This window comes from Leopardus geoffroyi, chromosome D4, assembly GCF_018350155.1.
Source record: "Leopardus geoffroyi isolate Oge1 chromosome D4, O.geoffroyi_Oge1_pat1.0, whole genome shotgun sequence".
Taxonomy (NCBI): domain Eukaryota; kingdom Metazoa; phylum Chordata; class Mammalia; order Carnivora; family Felidae; genus Leopardus; species Leopardus geoffroyi.
In genome coordinates, this window is record NC_059342.1 from 84,346,794 (window position 1) to 84,370,957 (window position 24,164).

The 24,164-nt window shown below is 40.2% G+C and overlaps 1 protein-coding gene across 8 annotated transcripts in view; it reads left to right on the plus strand.

The window, feature by feature from the left end:
* The window catches only part of GAPVD1 (GTPase activating protein and VPS9 domains 1), a 76,389-nt gene that overhangs the window by 47,065 nt on the left and 5,160 nt on the right, over positions 1–24,164 (plus strand). For 2 of the 8 annotated variants that reach the window (XM_045470479.1, XM_045470480.1), the window contains exons 11-26: positions 1,070–1,243; positions 2,878–3,018; positions 4,093–4,227; positions 4,704–4,823; positions 8,906–8,983; positions 9,119–9,489; positions 10,455–10,542; positions 11,549–11,629; positions 15,172–15,294; positions 16,845–16,974; positions 17,997–18,106; positions 18,301–18,460; positions 19,316–19,503; positions 20,201–20,414; positions 22,604–22,676; positions 23,608–23,805. In XM_045470479.1, the coding sequence (XP_045326435.1) occupies positions 1,070–1,243; positions 2,878–3,018; positions 4,093–4,227; positions 4,704–4,823; positions 8,906–8,983; positions 9,119–9,489; positions 10,455–10,542; positions 11,549–11,629; positions 15,172–15,294; positions 16,845–16,974; positions 17,997–18,106; positions 18,301–18,460; positions 19,316–19,503; positions 20,201–20,414; positions 22,604–22,676; positions 23,608–23,805 (2,384 nt within the window). Of the gene's footprint in view, positions 1–1,069; positions 1,244–2,877; positions 3,019–4,092; positions 4,228–4,703; positions 4,824–8,905; positions 8,984–9,118; positions 9,490–10,454; positions 10,543–11,548; positions 11,630–15,171; positions 15,295–16,844; positions 16,975–17,996; positions 18,107–18,300; positions 18,461–19,315; positions 19,504–20,200; positions 20,415–22,603; positions 22,677–23,607; positions 23,806–24,164 lie in introns of those variants that run through there. The other 6 variants (XM_045470481.1, XM_045470483.1, XM_045470482.1 and 3 more) reach the window with 4 other exon arrangements.

Consider the following 24,164-nt stretch of genomic DNA (forward strand, 5'->3'; position numbering starts at 1 on the left):
ATTTTGAGAGAGAGCATGAACAGGAGAGGGGCAGAGAGAGAGAGAGAGAGGGGGAGAGAGAGAGAGAGAATCCCAAGCAGGCTTCGCACTGCCAGCGTAGAACCCAATGTGGGGCTCAAACTCACAAACCAGGAGATCATGACCTGAGCCGAAAGCAAGAGTCGACGCTTAATCGACTGAGCCCCAGGCGCCCCAAGAATATCACTTTTTTAACAAGCCCTCTAGGTGATTGATCTTGTAAGTGGTTGGTGGTCTACATTTTGTGAACACTAGGTTAAGAAGTAAATTGAGGCAAATTATAGACTGCTTGTCATTAGTCAAGGGAAGAGAGAAAACTAGTATCAGGTGGATGTATTCAAGTCAAACGAAAGTTTTTTTTTTTTTTTAGTATTGGTTTATCAGTTGATTATTGCGAGAGTAATGCTGCATACCAAACCACCTCAAAACTTAGTGACTTTACAACAATAAACATTTATTTGTGATCTCAGGTCTGTGGGTCAGCTGGGAGGTTCTGGTTTGGACTGGGCAAACTCATGTATCTATAGTCACCAGTAGGGAGCTCTGCTAATCTTAGCTGGGGGACAGTTGGCCCGTGAGGAGCTGCTCTAGGATGACCTTTACTGTGTTTTGTGTGGTCCCTCATCCTCCAGCAGATTAACTTAAGCTTATTCTCATGGGAGAAGCAAGGGTGAAAAGAGAGCAGAAGTTTATAAGGACTTTTAAGGCCTAGCCTTGAAACTGGCACACTTCCTCCTTACTCTTTTGGCCAAAGCAAGTAACAAGGCCTTTGCAAAGACAAAGAGGGGAATGTTTCCTGTTTTGTTTTTTTTTTTTTGTTTTTTTTTTTTAATCAAAGTCACACTGCAGAAATTACCCCAGTTAATCTACCAGAAGTGGGGGTACATATTGCTGAAAGTTCAGAAAGTGAAAGAGTACATTTATAGGGCATTGATTCAGTGTTTTGGTACTGCATGCTCCGTGTTAATGATAAAATATGTATCTTTAAAGTTGATTTAAAAAATTATAGCTGTGCTACCATTTTTAAAATGCTTAATTTTGTTTTTGATAGCTACAACACAAGATAATCTTGATGATAAGCTAAGAAAGTTTGAAATACGTGACATGATGGGACTGACAGATGATAGAGATATATCAGAAACAGTGAGTGAGACGTGGAGTACAGATGTCTTAGGAAGTGATTTCGACCCTAACATTGATGAAGATCGCTTACAAGAAATTGCAGGTAACTGCTGTTAAATTTCTCTGGAAGATTGGTATTTAGTTATTCATATCCACCTGCCCTTCATGGGTGGGAACTTCAGCCTCTGACAGACATGGTGTGTGTGTTCGCACTAACTGGGGAACTGAGAAAAGTGTATGTAACCAGGCACTTGTGTATTTTTTTTCTTTGCCTAAATGTAGGTAGTGTTTTCCCTGCCTGCACTTAACTCCCCCTCCCCCACCAAAAAAGAAACTAATCTTCTGAATTAGCTTCTTGTTTTCAGGACATAGTACATATTCTTAGGATATTCTTTTGAGACTAAGCACATTACGTGAAGATGGAAATTCTTAACAGATTATAGCCCCAAAACTTTCAGAATAATATAATATTGAGATTCTCCAAAAATTGAATTTAATGTGGCACCTGACTGGCTCATTCAGTAAAACATGTGACTCGTGATATCAAGTTCATGAGTTCAAGTCATAGAGCTTACTTAAAAAAAAAAAAAAAAAAAAAAATTCCCGGAAGGATTAATTCAGTTCCAAAGAGTAACTACTTTTTTCTTTTTTTTAGTACCAAGTTTATTGAGGTACAACGTCCATACTTTAAAATTCACCCTTTTTAGGATACCGTTTTGTGAGCTCTGAAAGGTTTCATACAGTCTCATAAGCACCATCTTCGTTTTCTCTTTAAATCATGGAACCTTTCAGGCAGATACAAGAGAGAATAACGAACTCTGTGCACATCACTCATTTTCAACTATTACACAGACACAGGTGGCTGGTTTTGTTTCACCTCTTCTCTCACCCCCTACCCTTTTATCCTCTCCCCAACCCAACCCAGTTCTGTTTAGGCAAGTTCCAGACATTATTTTATTTGTAATTATTTCACGATGTATCTTTAAAAATGTAACTTTTACCAGTAACCGTTTGCCAAAAGTTTTTTCAGGCACTGAAGTAGCATTGTTCTTTTATTAGGCGTAATCAGAAGTAGTGGAGCATTCTGAACTTGAGTATTTTTAACACAGGTGTATTATAATGTTCAGTCCTTTCTATTGGTATTTTTCAGTGGTGTAAATAGACTTGTTAATTGGTTCTGCATTACTTTGCTTCTGGTGCCAAAGTAGTATTTTTTCTGGCAATAAGCTCTCTTTGAGCAATGAGCTATATTTGCAGTGGAGTGAGCATTCCAGAAGATGTGTATTTTCCTGCAAATATATTTTATTGCTCTGAATATGTGGCTAATGTGCCAGAAGAAAACGTATCTGGCCAGTATACCTTTCTGTGGTTAAGTGTCTCTGTTTGAGAGGTTTTAATCCCTGTTAGGACTGTACATTTTAGGTATTTAGGGACACATGTAAAAATTTGCTAAAAAACCAAGATGAAAGCTAGCTGAAATGATCTAATGTGTGTTTTCTCTATGAAGAGTCCAAGGTGAACAGGAGGAAACTGAGGAAAAGGAGCATGTGCCTTTGTGACCAAAGTGGGAAATTTGTGATTTTAGTGGTGTTATTGATTGAAATCACACTTACCTTGGCTTCCTTCTTGTGGGTAGAGTAGAGATTATGTGTTGGTTTAGCGTTTGGTCCTTCTCCATGATCACTGCTCTTTCCATCAGGATCTTCGTTAACCCTTTGCTCCCCACTGGTTATACAGGTGCAGCAGCAGAGAACATGTTAGGCAGTTTACTGTGCCTGCCAGGTTCAGGGTCAGTGCTTCTTGACCCCTGCACTGGTTCTACCATATCAGAGACAACAAGCGAAGCTTGGAGTGTAGAGGTATTGCCAAGTGACTCAGGTTAGTATGCCGTCATTGTTTGCTTTCTGATTTGCACAGAAGTTTTAAATGTAAGGTATCTTAATTTCTGTATCATGTACATTTTGTTAAGTGTGAGGCAATCACATTGCTAAGAATTTCAAATGGACAGTTAGGTTAAGGCATTTTCTGTCCATCAAGAAAAAATGCAGTGTTGCAGGACATAGGCAAAGATGGCAGGTGCTTTTTGACTCTGTTACTTGTAAGCATTTGTTAGCAACTCACCGGAGTTCTGTGTGGGACATTGAGTTTGGTATCTCCCACTAACTCGTCACGAAATAGGAATAGCAGTACAACTTGGACCCTGAGTGGTTGGGTGTCTGGTAAGCATGCCTAGATTTATCCTGGGGAGAACTTGACTCTTTAAAAGGTATCTAGTATATTTTTGAAATGTACTGAAATTGAGACTCTGGAGTCCTGAGAATTATTTTGTGCAGGATTATCATAAATGCATATAAAGTGTTTTGTACTTTCTCTTTTCTTACGTATTGCATTTCTGTTTTGCTGATTATGAAGATAAATCTTTGTTTTCAATGAAATGTCAACTACCAAAATGCAGATTTAAGTAACTGTATGTCTGAATTACATTCTTTGTTATCTACTTGGCTCAAGAATAGTTAAGTGATTCTGATATGTGTTTTATAATATTAATGCATTCAGACATGCTAACCTTTAGATAAGGAGACAGTAGGATTAGCTTACCATCTATTGAGCATCCATAGGAGTTATTTTTTAGAAAATAGTTGGTTTAATGCTAAGCTATTCTGTATTTTCTTGTTGAGTTTACTTGTTAACCAACAGCATACTTTATGAGATTAGTGATCTGCAGGCGGAGTTTTCACTTTTGCACGATAGACTGGCTCATATTGGGATGAAAATCACAACCTCAACTTCTTTAACACTCGATCTGATCAGCTGTGCTAACTGGCCCAGACTTAGAAATCTGTTTACAATGATTTCATTCATGCTCTGGTAGCTTTCCTTATCTGGGTCACAAGCTGAAACTGTGGCATACTAACAGAATCACTAATGTGGCGCCTCATGTCTTCTATTTAGAGGCCCCGGATCTAAAGCAGGAGGAACGTCTACAAGAACTGGAGAGCTGTTCTGGACTGGGCAGCACATCTGATGATACGGATGTCAGGGAGGTCAGTTCCCGCCCCAGCACACCAGGCCTCAGTGTTGTGTCGGGTATGTCTGTCTTGTTTTAAGGAATAAGGATTGCAAGGTGTGTTCCCACCTCCCCATTTATAAAATTGCTAACAGAGAGAGGTGTTTTATTTACGAGTTGAGGAATTTTCTGGAAACAGAATTGTTTCTGAGGGACCTTAAATCTCTGAGAACTTAATACGTGGCTCTATGGAGTCTGTTGAAGTAATTGGCAAACGGTCTGTGCGTGTTCTCTCTCTAATTCTATCTGTTCTTGGTGGCCTCTGCTACTGTATTTAGATACCACATGATACTTGTGATTATGTTGTACAAATCAAGGTAAACATATTTAGGCAGTAGTACAATAAAAAGGATATGATACCCAATGTCTCACATGTATAAAACTGGGACACAAAAAATTTGAGAGTATTTACATTTCTCCAAACTTCATATACTTTTTGTGTGGTTATTTTGTTCTTCTTGCTATTTATTTTTTACTTTATTTATTTATTTTAAAGGCATAAGTGCAACCTCCGAGGATATTCCCAATAAGATTGAAGACCTGAGATCTGAGTGCAGCTCTGATTTTGGGGGTAAAGATTCTGTCACTAGTCCAGACATGGATGAAGTAACTCATGGTAAGAAGTAGAAATGAGAGTGACCTAAAAATAATCCCATTCATGGGTGACATTGGCAGTCTTCCGTGTCTGTTGGTGATAGTACCAGTTGTTCTAGCACTTTGGGGCATGATTTGGCAGCAGGATAGAAGGCCTTGAAAATTCAAAACTAAATGTGGTTCAGTTAGTCCACTTTAGGAATGAATTGTAAGGAAACAGTTCCATGTATGCAGAAAGTCTTGTGCTTCTAATAGCATTTATACTGGTGTTGTCCATAACATTGATTCGGCAGAAAACAAGAAACAGCCTGAGAATTGGAAACTAGAATTCCTACATGCATTTTGATGCAACCACTCAGAATTTATGCAACTGGATTTTAAATCCTCTAAAGCATGTGAAATAACATGGAAAATTTTGGAAAATTTATCCTAAAGAACTTCCACATATAAGATAATGAAACATTACAAAACCGATCATGGAGAAAGTTCAGGAAAGAACTACCAAAATGCTAGCAGTAGTTTTTTTGTTCTGAGTACTGGGTTTTTAGATTCTTTTTCTTTTTTATAAAAAAATTCTTTGTTTTTTCTGAACCAAGGTTTCTGATCCTCCACACTATTGGCATTTGGGGCCAGGTAACTCTTTTGTTACGCAAACCCGTTCTGTGCATTATAGGATGTTTAGTGGCATCTCTGGCCTCTACCAGGAGCACAACACCCCTCTTCTTCCGCTCTGGTTGTGACAACCAAAAATGTCTCCAGATAGTGCCAAATGATCCCTTGGGGCACAAAGTAGCCTGATTTGAGAACTACTGTTGTAAATGAGCAATTTTCAGAGTATAGTCTTCATGGACCACTAAGGGCCCTTAAGGCCCTTTTGGGGGCTGCAGGGTATGATGTCAGAACTGTTTTCATAATAGTAAAAGGTTGTTGTCTTTTCTCTGTGTCGACATTGACACTGATGGTGCACAGGCCAAGGTGGGTAAATTTGCTGGAGCCTTAGCATGAAGCAGAGCAGTGATAGCAAAGTGTTAGTGGTCACTGTATACTCTGTTAGTTAGAAAGCTTTACTTAGAGTGTCTTTCATGAAGCAGTAAAAATTATTTAATTACATCTCAACCCTGAGTACACATCTGTCTAAAATTCTGAGGAAATATAAAATACCCCTAACGCATTTCTCCTGCATTCTGAAATGTGGTGAAGTGTCTCAAGGAAAAGCACTTGTATGGTTATTGGAGCTGTGAGCTTAACTAGCTGTTTCTTTTCTTGTTTGTTCTTCACAAAACACCATTTTTACTTGAAAGAATGACTGACAAAAACTGTAGTTATTCAGATTTGGGTGTTTGGCAGGCATTTCTTAAAAATTAACAGAGTGATGGGGCGCCTGGGTGGCGCAGTCGGTTAAGCGTCCGACTTCAGCCAGGTCACGATCTCGCGGTCCGTGAGTTCGAGCCCCGCGTCAGGCTCTGGGCTGATGGCTCAGAGCCTGGAGCCTGTTTCCGATTCTGTGTCTCCCTCTCTCTCTGCCCCTCCCCCGTTCATACTCTGTCTCTCTCTGTCCCAAAAAATAAATAAACGTTGAAAAAAAAAAAAAATTAACAGAGTGAGCCTATCACTTCAAGGAAAACAACTGACTTTATTGCCAATGATAAAATTCACGCTTTCATATAAAAATCAGAATTTCGGAAAACTTGTATCCACCTCCATGACCTTGACAGCTTTCTGATACGTAAAGACTTTTCTGGGGAGATTGGTGGTATTATTAAGATTGTGGTTTTTTAATATTATGTATTGAAATGTGTCAACCTGTGGAAGATCTATATATCTAATTAAACCAATATTTTCCAGGTGATCAATACATGATGTTACAAAAATCATTTAAAGTGCAAGAAAGACAGACCAACTAATTTTAATGTAACAGAGTACAAAAAGTTCATTGATTTGGTGTCACATTCCAAATTGTAGCTTACCTTTAAAATACTCCTTGTCAAGATTTGGTGTGGTAGCACAGAAGAATGTCCACAGTTATCTGAAAAGGCTGTTATATTAAAATATCTTCCCATTTCCAACTACATGTCTGCATGAGGCCAGCTTTATATACTTCAACCAGAATACATACCGCAGCAGATTGAAAGTAGAAGCATATGAGAATCCAGAGGTGTTCTGTTAAGCCACGTGTTAAAGGAATTCGTAAAAATGTAAAAGTGTCACTCTACTTGTTTTTTACTTTGGGAAATACTTTTTCATTAAAAAAGAGTTATTTGTGTTACCATTTAATGGATATGTTTAAATGAATTAATATATAAATATTTATGTTTGTTTTCAGTTGTAATTTATGATATGGTAACTATCAATAGGCACAAGCAACATAAATAGGCTCTGAGGGGTGATAGTTTTTAAGAATGTCAAAGTGTCCTAACAACAACAAAAGAATGTGAGAGAGTCCTAAGACCAAAATGTTAGAACTGATATTCTAAGCTTCCTTTCATAACAATACACTATTTTTATAATTTTAATAAAGGAAGGTGAATATAAGACCTAGAACAAAAGAAGAATCAAAAGGCTTAAAATCCAAGTACTAGTATTCATTATCATGAAAGAGCTCAGACTCAAAAAGTTTAGAGTAATAGTTTCTTTTATATATTTAAAAATTTTAGCCTCTGCATACTTAATTAGCTGTTTCAATATTTCTGATTTTGGCTGTGTAGACATATGCTTAGAGGAGTCATTTTTACTCTGTAGCTGAAAATACTTCAAGTTTGTTTTGTGGTGTAATGTAGTATTATTATTCATTTTTGTTATGAGTTCTTTTATAAATTGTCATTTGCTGAGAGCAATATCAGAATTTCAAATTTTACAACTTTCTATTTATACTCCTTCTAGGTAATACTGCCCTTATTTTTATAGGTAGAAGGAAGATGAGACTCAGGGAAGTTGTGACATTCTGAAGATTTTGAGTGATTTACATTTTTTGGCTCTACTCTTTACATTAAATATAATACAGTTTGGCCATTAAAAGTAATCAACATGTGGATGCTAGACCACTTAAATGTCATTAAAATCCATGTAGGTAGATAAAAACATACCATGACTTTGAAGTAATCAGAATATATTAGGTTCTTTTTTTTTCCTTTTTTTTATTATTTAAAAAAATTTTTTTTAACGTTTATTTATTTTTGAGAGACAGAGACAGAGCACAAGCGGGGGAGGGGCAGAGAGAGAAGGAGACACAGAGTCCGAAGCAGGCTCCAGGCTCTGAGCCGTCAGCACAAAGCCCGATTTGGGGCCTGAACTCACGAACTGTGAGATCATGACCTGAGCTGAAGTTGGATGCTTAACCAACTGAGCCACCCAGGTGCCCCCTAAATGTTTATTTATTCCACTTGAAAGTGTGCACGAGCAGGGGAGAGTCACAGAGAGAGAGGGAGAGAGAGAATCACAAGCAGGCTTGGCACTATCAGCTTAGAGCCCAACGTGAGGCTCGATCTCACAAACTGCAAGTCCATGCCCTGAGCTGAAATCAAAAGCCAGATACTTAACCAACTGAGCCACCCAGGTGCATTGTTTTCTCCCTCCCTCCCTCCCTTTCTTTCTTTCTTTCTTTCTTTCTTTCTTTCTTTCTTTCTTTCTTTCTTTCTTTCTTTCTTTTCTTTCTTTCCTTCTTTCTTTTCCTTCCTTCCTTCCTTCCTTCCTTCCTTCCTTCCTTCCTTCCTTCCTTCCTTCCTTCCTTCCTTCCTTCCTTCCTCTTTCTTTCTTTCTAGTTTATTTATTTATTTATTTTGAGAGAGAATAAAGAGGACCAAGCAAGCAAGGAGGGGCAGAGAGAGAATCCCAAGCAGGTTCCTCCCTGTCAGGGCAGAGCCTGAAGTGGGCTCAAACTCACGAACCATGAGATCATGATGATCTGAAATCCAGAGTTGGATGCTTAACTGACCAAGCCACCCAGGCACCCCACGTTCTTTTTTTTTTTTTTTTCCTGATATGCCCCTCAAGTTTTATTGATCAGAAAAGGAAAACCTTGGAAGAATGCTAGAACCTTTTTCACTGTGTAGGAACTCTTACTGAGTGATGAGTTCTGATTTCTTACAGTTTGCCTGTTTGTTTTAGGCGCCCACCAGCTGACCTCTCCTCCTTCTCAGTCAGAGTCTCTACTTGCCATGTTTGATCCACTGTCTTCACATGAAGGTAAACTAGTCAAATGAGCTTTTTGACTCTTACCCTGGGCAGGTGAACAGAGCCAAAATCCTTTGTTAATGCCTTTTTTGGCATTAAAATGCCTAGTTCTGTCTCATTTGCAAACTTTTTTTCCTCTTGTTCCAGGGGCTTCTGCTGTGGTAAGGCCAAAGGTTCACTATGCCAGGCCATCGCATCCACCACCAGATCCCCCAATCCTGGAAGGAGCTGTGGGAGGAAATGAGGCCAGGTTGCCAAATTTTGGTTCCCATGTTTTAACTCCAGCTGAGATGGAAGCATTCAAGCAAAGGCATTCATACCCTGAAAGATTAGTTCGCAGCAGGAGCTCTGATATAGTCTCATCTGTCCGGCGACCTATGAGCGATCCCAGCTGGAACCGACGTCCAGGGAACGAAGAACGAGAACTCCCTCCAGCTGCAGCCATTGGTGCTACTTCTTTGGTGGCTGCACCTCATTCATCATCTTCATCCCCGAGTAAGGACTCCTCAAGAGGAGAGGTATGGGACACAGGCCATATCGAAGAATTGTGCTGATTGTGGTCAGCTTTAGTGTTCTATCTGCCTGGCTGTCTGGTTATCTGAAATTAACATGGCATATATAGATCTAAGAGGAAGGACAGGCAGTAGTCATGATTAAGGATGATCTGTCTATCTAGTTTGTCCACAACTGTGGTCCATGGGAAACCTGTACTGTTTTGCTTTTGTAGTAATATATTATGCATTTTTGTGACACTTTTAACTTTTCTGCAAGCAATTTTTTATTTAATTTCATTTAAACCTTACAGTTTCCTTCTGAGTTGAGAAAGTAAATGATTTGTCTGAGGCCACATGATAGGCCAGTAAAGGAATTACAGTTTCTGCTCTTTGACATGTGATCTTAATAACTCATTATAATTGGTGATCAAAACAAGAACTCTGAAGTTGGTTGGATCTGGGTTTGAGTCCCAGCTATGCTACAGGCAGACTATGTAACTTTGGGGAAGATGGGGAGATAACCTTTTTTAGCCCCTTATTTCTCATCTATAAAAAGTTTAATAGTAGTATTTATCTCCTAAGGTGACTGTGAGGTTTAAATGGGACTATATATATCCTTACACTCAATATTTGTCACGCAGTGCATACTCAGTTTTATTGGTGCTACTACTGCTGTCGTCTCTGCTACCCCTCTAGACTTTATTTGCATTACACTTACACCTTCCCTAAGTATTTATTGAGTGCCTGCTGTATGCTAGGCTCTGTATTAAGGTTTCAATTTATTAACAGTAATGAGATAGTGCCTGCCCTCAAGCAGATCATAGTCTGGTGCTTAAAAGGTGTACTTCCATATTTCAGAAGCAATAAGAACAGTTTGCTTTTAAGACAAACAAGAGTGGTTTTTGTATTTCACAGACAAACTGAAATCCTTTTCATAGTAATTTCTCCTGCTGTCCAACTCCAAATAAAGCATCCAACTTTTTCTACAGACTGAAGAACGCAAAGATAGCGATGATGAGAAATCAGACAGGAACAGACCTTGGTGGAGAAAACGTTTTGTTTCTGCCATGCCTAAAGGTAATTTTATAAAATATTAGAATTATATTAGCAACAAGAAGCAAAGCCCCCAAATCTCTTCCAGAGAGCCAATATGTCAACTTCTCTGTGAGGCTTGCTGGGTCTAAGTTTCTAGCTGTTTTGAGGGTATAGAAAATGGTTTCACTCAGGTGAATGCTAAGACAGACCTTTAGAAATGATAGTTCTTGTTCATTGCATGAAGTGGTAGTGGTTTCATACATGGAAGTCAGGCAGGTGACGGCTGTTTAAATATCATATATTGTTGAAGTTAAAGATAGGACTTTTGACATATGTATTGCTAATAATTATTGCAGGAAAAAGGGATGCTATTGGTAATTAAACATTGAAAATTTATCCTTTACATTCCTGGAATAACTTAAGCTTTTTATGGTTATGTTCGTTGAGAATGTTTATATCCTGAATATTAGTGAGTATTTTGGAAGGCAGTTGTATAAAATCGTTTTATTTGCTTTCTCTTTTTTTTTTTTTTCCTTGTGAATAGCCTGGCATTGTACCAGTAGATATTGAGAATTGAGTTGACAAAAGCGTCTCTTCCTGCAAGGAGAGATCGTCCAGGATTAAAGCTAGGGACTTCTTCTGAAGGCCTCTTCTCGGCACTGTGGCACTCAGGAGCTGAGGAACACTGCTTTCACGCCGCACTCAAGCCCACTTGATGAGGAGAGAATGAGACTGAGAGCTTTGAGTGTGTTGTTTTTGAGCAGAGGTTAAGAGGCAGTGGTTTTGATTTAGTCCCAATAGATTCGAATTAAATCATTCTTCCTGTGGCAGATGACCCCAAAGCAGATTCTGCAAGCTTCTGTAAGAACCTTCAATGCTGTCTTAAGAACGATTATCAGTTGACACTCGGGATTTCTTAGCTTTTAAACTTTTCACCTTCCTTTCACTTAGAAATGTTGGCACACCAGTTAATACTCCAAAATGACTGCTGTCTTCCGAGTAGTGCAGTATGTTATATGTCACACTACTGACTTTATTTAATTTCCAGCTCCTATACCATTTAGAAAGAAAGAAAAACAAGAAAAAGACAAAGATGATCTGGGGCCTGACAGATTCTCAACACTCACAGGTTTGTAGACCATGGACTTCCTGGCTCCTTCATTCCCAGAGCACATATTTCATAACACTTTTTCTTGGGTGCCATAAGCGTTGCCTTTCTAGAAGAATGTGTTTGTGTGTGTACAGTGGGGAGTATGTTCTTCATAGCTCTGTGGTATCCAGTTGGTGGCCACAGTGAATCTCAGTGTGCTCTTCCTGCAGACCGCCACCACCATCATCATCCTCATTATCATAACTTCTGTTTATGAGGAGGCTCCTGATCCTGGGCCTCTAGGCATTCCCTACAACTCGACATGTCAGTGGGATGATGACACGCAGTGCCTTTTAGGAAAGTGTGGTGATGGTTCTAGTGCGATGCATGCCACATCTTTGGAACGTTGATTGTATAGTTTTCGCTAATGTTGATCAGAGAATTCTAAATTTATTTCCATCTATAGTTCTTGATTATTCGGGATCATAGGGAAATTCTGCTTGACCTAATCGTTTCCTTTTTGTGTGATAAAATGTTCAAACAATATCATAAATTTATGAACTTTGCCAGTTTTTTACAGCTTGAATCCTTTTAACATTGCTGTCTGGCCCAAGGAAAAGACACCTAGGGGTTGGGTTTTACTTTATTCAGCATTTGTATTTTTGCAGCTTTCTGTTTGGCACATTATGAATGAGCACCCTAAAAGGAATGAGTTTGAGGAGTAGTGTTAATGACCCAGCCTTGAGTCTGATAGCTTTGTACTGTTTCCGAGGACTGTAGAGCATCTAGAGGGAAATTAATTTCTCACCTCCTTTTTTTCTTACCTTGATTTTCAATTATGTTATCCCACTAAGTTAAAATGAAGATTTTTATTAAAAAATGGCATAGGTTTCCAAAGAACATCCTCCTCAGAGAGCTCAGTGTAGTACAGGTAGAATCCCATTTTAATGCATGTTATTCTAATATCTGGCTCCTTCTAATTGGATGTATTTCCACGGTCTAGCATACCGTCTGGTGAGGTGACTTGGTGGGAATGAAGGGCTTAGGAGAGCAGGAGCTGGGCTTCCAGGCCATGGTTCTGTGCGAGAGCCAGCAAGCCTCTCTTATTCAATCAGCAAATACTTTCTGAACATCTGACTCGTGCCAGGCACTGTGCTAAGTGTTGTAGTTATTAAGTCAAATCACATGTCCCGTCTTCTTCAGGAATTACAGTCTGATTGAGAAGAATTGGAAACGTTTGTTTCCTGCCCATGTTCCTAGTAGTAGAACACCACCCAGCATTTATGGAGGGAAATTCTTATAATGAAATCTGTTTTTAAAATGTCGAATCAGTCATTGGAGAAGTTATAAGTTATTTTTTACTTGTGTCTTTGGGCAAACATATTTCTTGGTTCTTGGTGCCTAATCTAGAAGCTAAGTAGGGTAAGTTTTTTTCCATAAGATACTTCATTTTCTTTGTACTTGATTCAAGCAACTTAGATTCCCTACTAATGTAGAAATATTTCTACCCAGTTCTAATTAGTTACCTGTTGAAAATTATCATTAAAACAATTGTTAAATGTTATGAAAGGATATTTCTTAAGTCTGTCCATAATCCAGTCACCCTAACTGTTCTTTTTTTTTTTTCCATGTTCTTTCCCAGTCTTTCCATATTTGTATGTGGCTTTTTCATGACTGAATCAGATTATGTGTGTAACTTTGCATCCTTCTTTCACCAAATGTGATTTCATAAACCATCTCCAGTTTCTACTAGACATGGTTGGTTTTTAATAATTTGTAGTGACTCACAGATAATCTGTCATATCATTTTATGGCCTCCTGAATGTTCTCTTACTTTTGGATACTTAAATGGTATCCAGTTTTTTACTGTGAAAATAATGCTCACAGCTTCGTATATACAGCATTTTTTGTTTATTTCCATTATTTTCCTGGGATAAAATTCTTTTTTTTTTTAATTGTTAATGTTTATTTGAGAGAGAGAGGAAGAGAGAGAATCCCAAGCAGGCTCTGTACTGTCTGCACCAAGCCCAATGTGGGGCTCGATCCCACCAACTGTGAGATGATGACCTGAGCTGAGGTCAAGTCAGATGCTTAACCTACTGAGCCACCCAGGTACCCCTTCCTGGAAAAAATTCTTAAGAACGGCATAGCATTAGAGGTTATAAGTGACATTATGGCTTTACGATTGGCCAAATTTTATTCCCTTTTTCAGAGCCCTCAACAGCACTCAAAACCAATAGCAAAAAGGTACTCCCTTCCAAAGAAAGATTTTGTAATGGTAGATGTTTTATCAGTTTACATTTTGAAGATCAGATTTTATTAGAACTCTTTTCTCATGAATTCAAATACCATTACAGCAGAAAGATTCAATTACTTTGGAAATCCTCTTTTTCTGTAATTTACTGCAATTATACACAGAGACATGGATACTAAATTTTATTTTCCATGGAAACGGAAGAGCCCATGAGCATATACTGCTTAACCTTTCTATACCTGATTTCCTCCTCTAGAGAGTGAAGGTGATAAAAGTACCTCCCTGTAGGGTTGTTGTGATGATTGAGATTGTTCATAAAAGGTGCTTAGCACAGTTTCTGGCATGTGGTAAGTGCTCAAGAAATGTTAGCTGCTATTATTATTAGCTGCTATTACGCACACACATATATAATCTAGTGATTTTTTATGTGTTGTTAGACTTCTTGAAAAATGGGATTCTACCAGAATATGGACATTTGTGGTTACCTGCTTGGTCTGGATCTATCTCAGGAGTTTGCATTTCACTATAGAACTTTATTTTGTCCCATAGATCTGTAGCAGCTCTTTGCTTTGATGACTGTTAATTAATGACTCTGCCATCTTAGGCCCCAGGAACACATTTCAGTGTGCTGATTTTGCTGACAGGATAATGGTCCTGAAAGTAAACAGTGCTACATCTGTGATTGTGATAAGCTTTTTCTCCCTATACCCCGGGTACATTTCCAGCACTCTCCAGCAGTGGCTAGATTCACAAAAGTGCTCTCTTCCAGCAGCTTCACTGTCGTGGTCAGATTTAGTGAGACAGAATATTAATATCTAAAGGTTTGAAATGTGTAGAGAGAGAAAGTCGTACAGCAAGAATGGAAGAAGGCATTTTTTTTTATTATTTAAAAGGGATTAATTCTAAATTTGATACTTTTTTTTACCCTTCAGCATGGAGATGTCTGAATAAATGAATCTGCCTATAACAATGCATTGTTGGAAGTTCTGTTAGCATGCATTGCTAATAACAGTGACTTGAGTTATAAGCACTTTAGAAACCCATCATCCATTTAGTCTGCACTGAATTTCTTAACACCATCATGCAGAATTTTGGCGATGATGAGAAAGTGGAGCTAATCCTCCCAATTGTGTGCTTTGGCAAGGCTCTCAGACCTAGAAATGGGACGAGCAGGCAGCTGCATGGTGCCTCTTAACATTGAGATATGTGCTCTTTTTAAGTCTCACCTCCTAATCCGTCTTTGGGATTATGCTACTGGTATCATACTAACATCAGAGTTGGTGCAAACCAAGGGAAGCTAATTCTCTCACTCTCCTTTCCCCTGCAGATGATCCCAGCCCTAGACTCAGTGCACAAGCTCAGGTCGCTGAGGATATTCTGGACAAATACAGGAATGCCATTAAACGAACCAGCCCCAGTGAAGGAGCAATGGCAAACTATGAAAGTACAGGTGATAATCATGATAAAGATTTGAATATAGTTAACCCTAAACAGTGTGGGGGTGGGGGGGTGGGAAAGGGGGTAGGGGCACCAACCTCCTGCATAGTTAAAAATTTATATGTGACTTTTGACTCCCCCAAAACTTAACTGCTAATAGCCTGCTGTTGACTGGAAACCTTAACAGTAACAAATAGTTAACACATATCTGTATGTTACACGTTTAATACACTGTATTCTTACAGTAAAGTAAGCTAGAGGAAAGACAGTGTTGTTAAGGAAATCATTGTTAAGGAAATACAGTCACAGTACCGTATGTATTTATTGAAAAAAATCCACGTAGGGGTGCCTGACTGGCTCAGTCGGAAGAGCCTATGACTCTTGATCTTGGGGTTGTGAGTTTGAGCCCCCACTTTGGGTGTAGACATTGCTTAAAAATAAAATTAAAAAAAAAATAAGGAAAGCAAATCCATGTATATGTGGACCCATGCATTTCAAACCTGTGTTATTCAAGGGTCAACTGTACTAACTTTGGTATCACAGTGAAAAAAGTGATCTGAATAAAAAGTAGCTTTTTAATAGCTACTTTGAATAGTGTTCAGAAAAATATGGTATAATCCCCATGATGAAGAGGAGAGGAAAAGTATATAAAAGCATAAATTGTATGCACATGTGTTTATGCTTGTATGTGCACAGTGTCTCTGGAAGAATATGACAAACCTGTAATGTGAGCTGGCTCAAGGGAAATTCAATGGGAAGCCGGAGTAGAGGAGAACTTCCCGTACTTATTATTTTGAAAAAATAAATAACAAAAGATTTGAAAGAATAGTACAGTGGAGGTCCATATTCCCTCCACCTTTATCAGGTGTTAACATTTTGCCACCTTCTCTCCATGTATTTTTTCCTGAAGCATTTGAAATGATCTCCTAATAAACATATTTGCCCTATGTAAGGACAGGATCTTTATTATACTAATGAATTTTTATTCCTTTTGATTTTGTACATGAACATATTCTCTAAGTTGGTTAATTAGAAACATAAAAACCGCTGCGGGAACCACAGATCTGTCCTGGCTGCATTTGTGAGTTCGTCCCAGCTCATTCTTGGGCAGTGGGAAGGGCGCTCAGGTCTCCCAGCCTCCTTACTAGGACGCATGGTTCACCTCAGCAGCCAGCTAGCCCAGGGCTTTTACAGCAAGCCACTTTCTGATTGGGCAAGACCCCATGTCTATAAAAGAGGGTTTTATGTAGAATGATTTTTGAGGCTCCTCTTGGTTCTGTGGTTCAGTGAATCTGATTAGAGCATTATCTGTTTAGTCACAGACGTTTGTTGTTTTGAGTTAAGATTGGTACAGGAAGTAAAAATCATTCACTTCTCAACAACTGCTCCCTTGATTTATTGTCATTGCTATCAGCTTGTTTAAATGAAGTGCTTTTCCTTCTTTCTCAAAGCACTCCGGCTGAAAAGCACAGTGCAAATTTATTGTTGAGTTGCTCTGAATACGTACTAGTGCTAGGCCCCCAGGTTAACCTGCTTATCCTCTCTGGGGGTGGGTTTGTGTAGAGGTCATGGGTGATGGTGAGAGTGCACAGGACTCTCCTCGTGAGGAAACACTGCAGAACATGTCGGCTGATGATCTCCCGGACTCCGCGAGCCAAGCGGCCCACCCTCAGGACTCCGCTTTTTCGTACAGGTATTTTTTTGAGAGGATTGCGAATTTGTGGGTTTGGGCTTTCCATCAGCACTGCTGTCACTGCAAGTCAGGATTCATTGAGCCATCTAGTAAATGTATAAAGCAGGGGAGTCGTCTGGGTGGCTCGTTCAGTTGAGCATCTGAATCTTGATTTCGGCGCAGGTCCTGATCCCATGGTTGTGGGATCGAACCCCACATCAGGCTCTGTGCTGAGTGTGGAGCCTGCTCAAGATTATCCCTCTGGCCTTCTCCCTCGTTTGTGCTCTCTGTCTTAAGAGAAAAAAACCAAACCAAAAAAAAAAGAAAAAAAATGTATAAAGCAGAGAGAATGAATGAAATGCAGTTTCCTGAGAAAACCTTGCTTCACTTTGGATTCCATACATCAAACACTTTAATTCAGGAGTGAAAAAACAACCACCTCTTGTGCTCACAGGGACCACATACGTCCTTTAAATGAAACAAGTGGCAGTGCCTTTGCAGACCCCAAACTCCCTGCCCATGTGGGAAATGCTGGGGGAGACCAAGTGGGTGGTAGGGTCAGCCGCAGTTTCAAGCAGTAGAGTGATAGAAAGGGCTTCTTGTCGAGTGGTGAGCTTGTCTTGTGTCAAGATCAACCTTTCTCAGGAGACCTGGTGGACAGTGTTCTTAGTTTGGATGGTGAGATGGTTCTGGTGACTTCTGTGGTCCCTCCTGACCCTGGCATCATGGCGCTTTCTCATTCTCCTCCCAGTGGCCGTTGTGGAATTTGGTTTATGTTACAGGGTCCAAAAGGATTTGTTTGATTCTGGTGACTTTACAGAATAGTCCTTGCCCAGAGCATTTTTATACAGCCTTGCTCCTCGGGTAACAAGTAAAGCCTGTTCCTTTAAGTGAGCTGTCAGTAAATTAAAAATTAATTTTTTATTTATTTCTGCTTGAAACATCTGAGTCCTGAGGTAGCATAGTAGTTTGTATAGTGAGTGTTGATAAAATATGACCATCTCTGGATAAAGAAATTAGCGTACTTTTGGTTCATTCTTCAGAGATGCAAAAAAGAAACTGAGACTTGCTCTTTGCTCTGCGGATTCCGTTGCTTTCCCAGTGCTAACCCATTCAACAAGGAATGGTCTACCAGACCACACAGACCCAGAAGGTAAGTTTTTCCTGTATTTATAGGTTGGATCGTATGAAACCGCCTGTATTCCACTTATTTAAGCTGTGTAACAATTCCATATGGTTTAGTTCTGCTGATCCATGGTAGAGCAGAATGGGATATCCCAAAGGCTGAGAGATGGTATACGGTGGAAATTCTCAACAATAACAGAATTCTGTTGTTTGTTTGTTTAGACAATGAAATTGTTTGCTTCCTAAAAGTTCAAATAGCTGAAGCAATTAACCTACAAGATAAGAACTTAATGGCTCAACTTCAAGAAACTATGCGCTGTGTGTGCCGCTTTGATAACAGAACTTGTAGGAAACTGCTGGCCTCTATTGCCGAGGACTACAGGTAATTACCCAGCTTGCTTCGCTTGTCAGCCTATTTTCAGCTCCAAGTGTCTTTTTTTATTTCACAAGTGAATCTGGGCTTACTGCAATGTGCTTGGCTGTGTTTACCTGGATGACGAACACGTTTGGATATTTATCTGGAAGTGTAGTTGTAAATGAGCAGTTCTGACTAACAGAGAAATTCAGTTTCCTTCAGCTTTGCACAGAAGCCGTGCTAGCAGAGGTGAGGCCAGAATAGCTAGGATATCCTTCTCCTTTTTTTCGGGGTGATAGGAAAAACTATTTCCTGGAGGAGGGAAGGAGTAGGCCTAAAAATTGCTGCCCTCTGTCTGCTGCTAGCCCTTTGCTAACAGTTCAGGAGAAGAATGTAATAGAGATCCTTGGGAAATGCAGAGGCCCCTGGGCTTAGGGAATGGGCACTTTAATGATTGTTACAATTAGACTATAAGCAAATAATTGATGATACGTTTAATGGTCTAGTGGTGTATTAACCTATATTTTGTAATTATTTTAGTCTTCTATAGCTATCAATTTCCTGTGAAGTATGAGGTCCTATCCTACCAACATGGAGACTGTGGGCCAATATAAAATAGACCAACGATGCCAAGGGACTTAGTAACATTTAGTGAGTTGGGTAGCTGAGTGTTCAGCCCAGTAGACGTTATTCTTCACAAATACGCACAATGGTTCTGTTTCTTAAGCAGGCAGCATTATTAGTCCTCAAGACAGTTGTCTGCAGCCTGACGTGGCTAATTGGTAAAACCAAAGTCTATGAGAGAAAAAATTAAGACTCTTAGTCTCCAAAAAAGTGTGCACTGTACGTATGTGATGTCCTGCAAAGCATATTTCCTTTTAGGAAAAGGGCCCCCTATATTGCTTATCTCACTCGCTGTCGGCAAGGACTGCAGACCACGCAGGCTCACCTGGAAAGGCTACTGCAAAGGGTCTTGCGGGACAAAGAGGTGGCCAATCGATACTTTACCACCGTCTGTGTAAGGTTGCTGCTTGAGAGCAAAGAAAAGAAGATCAGGGAATTCATTCAAGGTAACTAAAGACCTTCAGTTGAAGTATCTCTTCAGCCATGGATTCGTGGGGAGATTTGGAAATTTTTGTTTTGCTAATTTGAGTATCTGCATGTCTACAAGTAGTCCCTTAAACTCCCACGTGTTTTATGGATTCTTAATTAAACCTTAACGTCCAACCAATACATTCCATTTTTATCCTGGATCGAATATCTGTAGTTTACACAAAATTGGGAAAATTGGTTAGAGTTTTAGATCCTGTGTATGTTTTTCTCACATTTAAAAATAAAGCATATCATTTTTAAAAAGCTTTTAACTTTTTAATTTTTTAAATTCCACTATAATTAATATATATATGGTGTTATATTAGTTTTAGGTGTACAGTGTAGAGATTCAGTAAGTCTATACATTAGTGAAAGTATGTCATTTTTATATCGTTTTTAAATTTTTATTTTTTTCTTAAAGTCAAAAAAGCCTTTTTTATTCAAAGTATGTCATTTTTATGACAAACCCCTTGCTTTTAAACTTTTGCATATCTCTTACCTATCTTCTGATTTTAGTGATCTGACCACATTCTCCTAAAATAAGCCATATGCATATACACTTTTGGCTTTAAGAACATAATATCTGCAGAGCTAGTGATTAAAATGATTTCTGTAATTTCCTTTTTAAGATTATTCAGATAGTATATTATAAAAAATTATTATTTTGCATTGGAGACTTTCAGAAACTCACAGCAGCTGATGATAAAACTGCTCAGGTAGAGGATTTTCTGCAGTTCCTTTATGGTGCAATGGCCCAGGACGTCATATGGCAGAACGCGAGTGAGGAGCAGCTTCAGGATGCTCAGCTGGCCATTGAACGAAGTGTGATGAATCGGATTTTCAAGCTTGCTTTCTACCCTAACCAGGATGGGGACATACTTCGTGACCAGTGAGCACTCCCATGTTTACCGCACCTGTGTTGACCACGTAGGGGTACATCAGCCAGTCCCGTGTTTTACACAAGCTGTGCATGAGACTTAGCGATGCCAGTAAAGGCAGTGCATGCTATCATTTTCCCCCATCTGAGCGACCAGGGCAGAAAGAAGGATAGCGCTCTGTTTTCAGGGAGTGGGGAATTGGGCCGGAGGGCATATCAATCGGTATGGCCTTCCTGGAAGGCCCTGCTGCTATTCTGCCTTAGCTGTTCTCCCCTTCTTTCCTCTTCCTGCTCTTCCTTATCCTTCACATCTTGACTGCAGCACCACTCTTCTGACCTTTCTGACCAGGGTCAGTCCCTGGCAGGGCTCTCGGACCTGCGTACCTTTCTTTAGCACTTGCCACTGTTGGGGTTTCACATCTGGTAGAGTCACAGTTCCTCGGCCTGGCACTACTGGCACGTGGGGCCAGGTAACTCCTTGGTGTGGGAGGCTGCTGTGTGCCTTGCAGGATGTTTGGCAGCATCTCTGGTCTGTACACAGGAGATGCTGGTAGTTCCCCACCAGTTGTAAGAACCAGAATGTCTCCAGACATTGCCAGATGTCCCTCGGGAGGAGGGGAGGTGCAGGATCACCCCCTTAGTGATCCCTGCTGTGTGTGGTCATCTGGTGAACGCTTCTCTCCTCCACTGGATTGTCGTCTCCGTGAGAGCAGGAACATAATGCTGTTAGTTACCACTCTGTCCCAGCATCAAGCACAGGGCTTGACTTCTGTATGCTCATTATTTATTTATTAAGAATGAAAAGCTGTATGTTTGAATATCAAAAAATATCTGGAAATCTCTGATGTATGAGTCATGTCTCGATAAAGCGGGTTTTAAAAAGTAATCCCCAAAAAAATTTTTCCTGAAAAAAAAAAAGAAACCTGGAGTGGTAACAGTGGTTATATTTGGGGTAACGAGACTGTGGGTGATTTCTCATTTTCATCTTCCCTCTCTTGCACTTTCTTGAACACTGCTTCACAGCCCTGTTTCTGCCATGTTGAGGTGGCTACTCTGTCCCCAGCAGCAACACCCGCTTACTGTGCCAGTGACTCTCAAGGGGTCCATGTGATAGGACCTCAGGATGAGTCATGAATGGTTAACAGAAGCTTTCTTTCACAGAAATGCTAAGGTCTTACATGTATGTTTGAGAGCACTCACTCTTCTGTGAATGGGTTAGGGTTGTTCTAGCCTGCCTCTCCCGCTCTTCATAGCCTAAGAGGCACACCCCATGGGGCTCCTGGGGGGCTCAGTCAGTTGAGCATCCGACTTCGGCTCGGGTCATCTCACGGTTCGTGGGTTCGAGCCCCACATCGGGCTCTGTTCTGACAGCTTGGAGCCTGGACCCTGCTTTGGATTCTGTGTCTCCCTCTCTCTCTGCCCCTCCCCCGCTCACGCTCTGTCTCTCTCTCTCTCTCAAAAATAAATAAACGTTAACAGGCACACCCCGGCTTCTGTGCCTCATTCACCAAATGGGACATATTTTCTTTGCGGAGACCAGTTTTTAGCTTCCAGAATGGGATAAATGGGAGTAGGGGCATTCAAACTGTATTTCCTGCAAAGAGCAGTATTGGGTACCCTCTCCTCCGTGGCATGTCTTCAGGTTTTACAGAGTGCACAGTTAACCAGTGCTCTGGAAAAAACAGTAGAAGCCAGGAAGGCTGGGTTTAGTGCCTGCTGCTAACCCTTGTGTGACCTCAGGCAAGCCTTTCACCTGTCTAAGCCTGATTATTTTCATCTATGAAATAGGAGACAGGTTGAGTGTTCTCAGAGTCCCTTCTCTGTCTGAGCTTCTGTGGTCTTTGGTTTCTGGCTTTTAATCCCTCTACTTCCTCTGTGCTTTTTACTAATTAGTGTGTCCGGGTGGCTTCTGGGCTAGGGCTCCTCCCCTTTCTCCTTTGGAATGCTGAACTGGGCTGGGAAGGAAGGACTTCCCTACTCTCCTTGCCTCCCCTCAGCCCACTCAGCATTTCTAAGGAGATCCTAAGTGTGAGACATTTTTGACAAGAGGGAATACTTACAGCTAAGCGTCTCAACCGTAATTGTAATCTGTATCTCGAAAGAAGTCTTAACGTTTTAAATGTTTTGAAAAAAAAAAACACTTTTTATGTGCCTTTTTTTTCTGAAATATGTATTTACATATGTGTTTTTGGGGTTTTCAGAGTCCTTCATGAACATATTCAGAGATTGTCTAAAGTAGTGACTGCAAATCACAGAGCTCTACAGATACCAGAGGTAATACAGTTTTATGTAGTATTAGTAGTTGCTCGATAACGCCGTATGCATGTTCAGAACATAATAAATTATAAAACACAATTTGCATTCGAGGTATTTCTAACTTTAAAGTTCTCAGAGGCCCTAGGATTAACATATCCTGGCATGGAAGGGGCCTTGGGGAGAGGAGGAGGAGGGCTGCACTGAGGGGCCCCTGCCCAGATGCCACTCAGCGTGCGGGCGGGGCTTCTGCCTACACCTGCTCCGCCTGCAGCAGCCTTGCTCTCCAGGGATGTTTTTATAGCCAGGTTTCTGCAGAAATGTCCCATTCGAGTAAGCGATCTGGTGGCACTCCACAGAGTGTGACAGCTATTCCAGGGGAACAAATTGAATCTGAATGTGACATCAAAGTTACCTGTTAGTGTCATACAACGTCTACAAAATAATGGAAAAGTTCAGGTATTTGACTTTTCTGGTTGTTTTATTAGTGTCCCCACTAATGAAATGTCAGTATAAGTTTACAAATTACCTTGGGTTTTTTTAATCTGTTCTCTCTAGAACTACTGCAACAAAGGTAACATATTTTTACGATATTTTCCTTCAGAAGTAGCTTGTTTGTACTTTTAGAATCAGCTGCTCCTTGTAGATAAGTTCCATTCTAGCTATTTAAGAAAGATAATTGTTTGGCATTTTATGAGGTCTAGGTTGGTGTTATCATATGTCCTTTCCTCCATTAATGGAGGATTGATTCATTTGAAAATGCAAAGCAAATTATTTAAAAATGTACTAAGCTTCAGTCTTAGTGGAAGGGAGGGAACCACAATCTGGTTTTACTGAAGAAAGGAAAAGGCACCAAGCTTACCCTTCTGCTTCCTGACATGGAGGTTGTCCTGGTCGCTTCCTGTAGTTGCTGTTGAATTCAAGATTCGGGTCTGTTTGTGATCTCGCTTAGGTTTATCTTCGGGAGGCACCATGGCCATCCGCACAGTCAGAAATCAGGACAATAAGTGCTTACAAGACGCCCCGGGACAAAGTGCAGTGCATCCTGAGAATGTGCTCCACGATCATGAACCTCCTGAGTCTGGCCAATGAGGACTCCGTCCCCGGAGCAGATGACTTTGTCCCTGTTTTGGTATTTGTGTTGATAAAGGTGGGCCCCTCACTACTATTAATGAAGAGAGTTTATTTGGCGGTTCCAAGCAGGTTGGTGCGGGGCTTCACGTGCTCTTCCCAGTCTCAAGCTCTGCGTTACCCAGAAAGAGTCTAATGTGAAGTCTTGTTCTGTCCAAAAGTTAAGATTTTCGAAAGAAAGGATAGGAGGACCGGATTCCTAGATGAACATTTTCAACTTTTACGTGCCTGAGGTTCTTGGTTGGGGCTCGGTATGTAATTATTGAGTGAGTGAATGAGGGAAAATTCTTTTTATTGTGCTCTTACCATCTTCTTCCACACTGAATTCCTCATAGTCCTTGTCACCTGAACCGTCAAATCTACCAAACACCTGTCTCC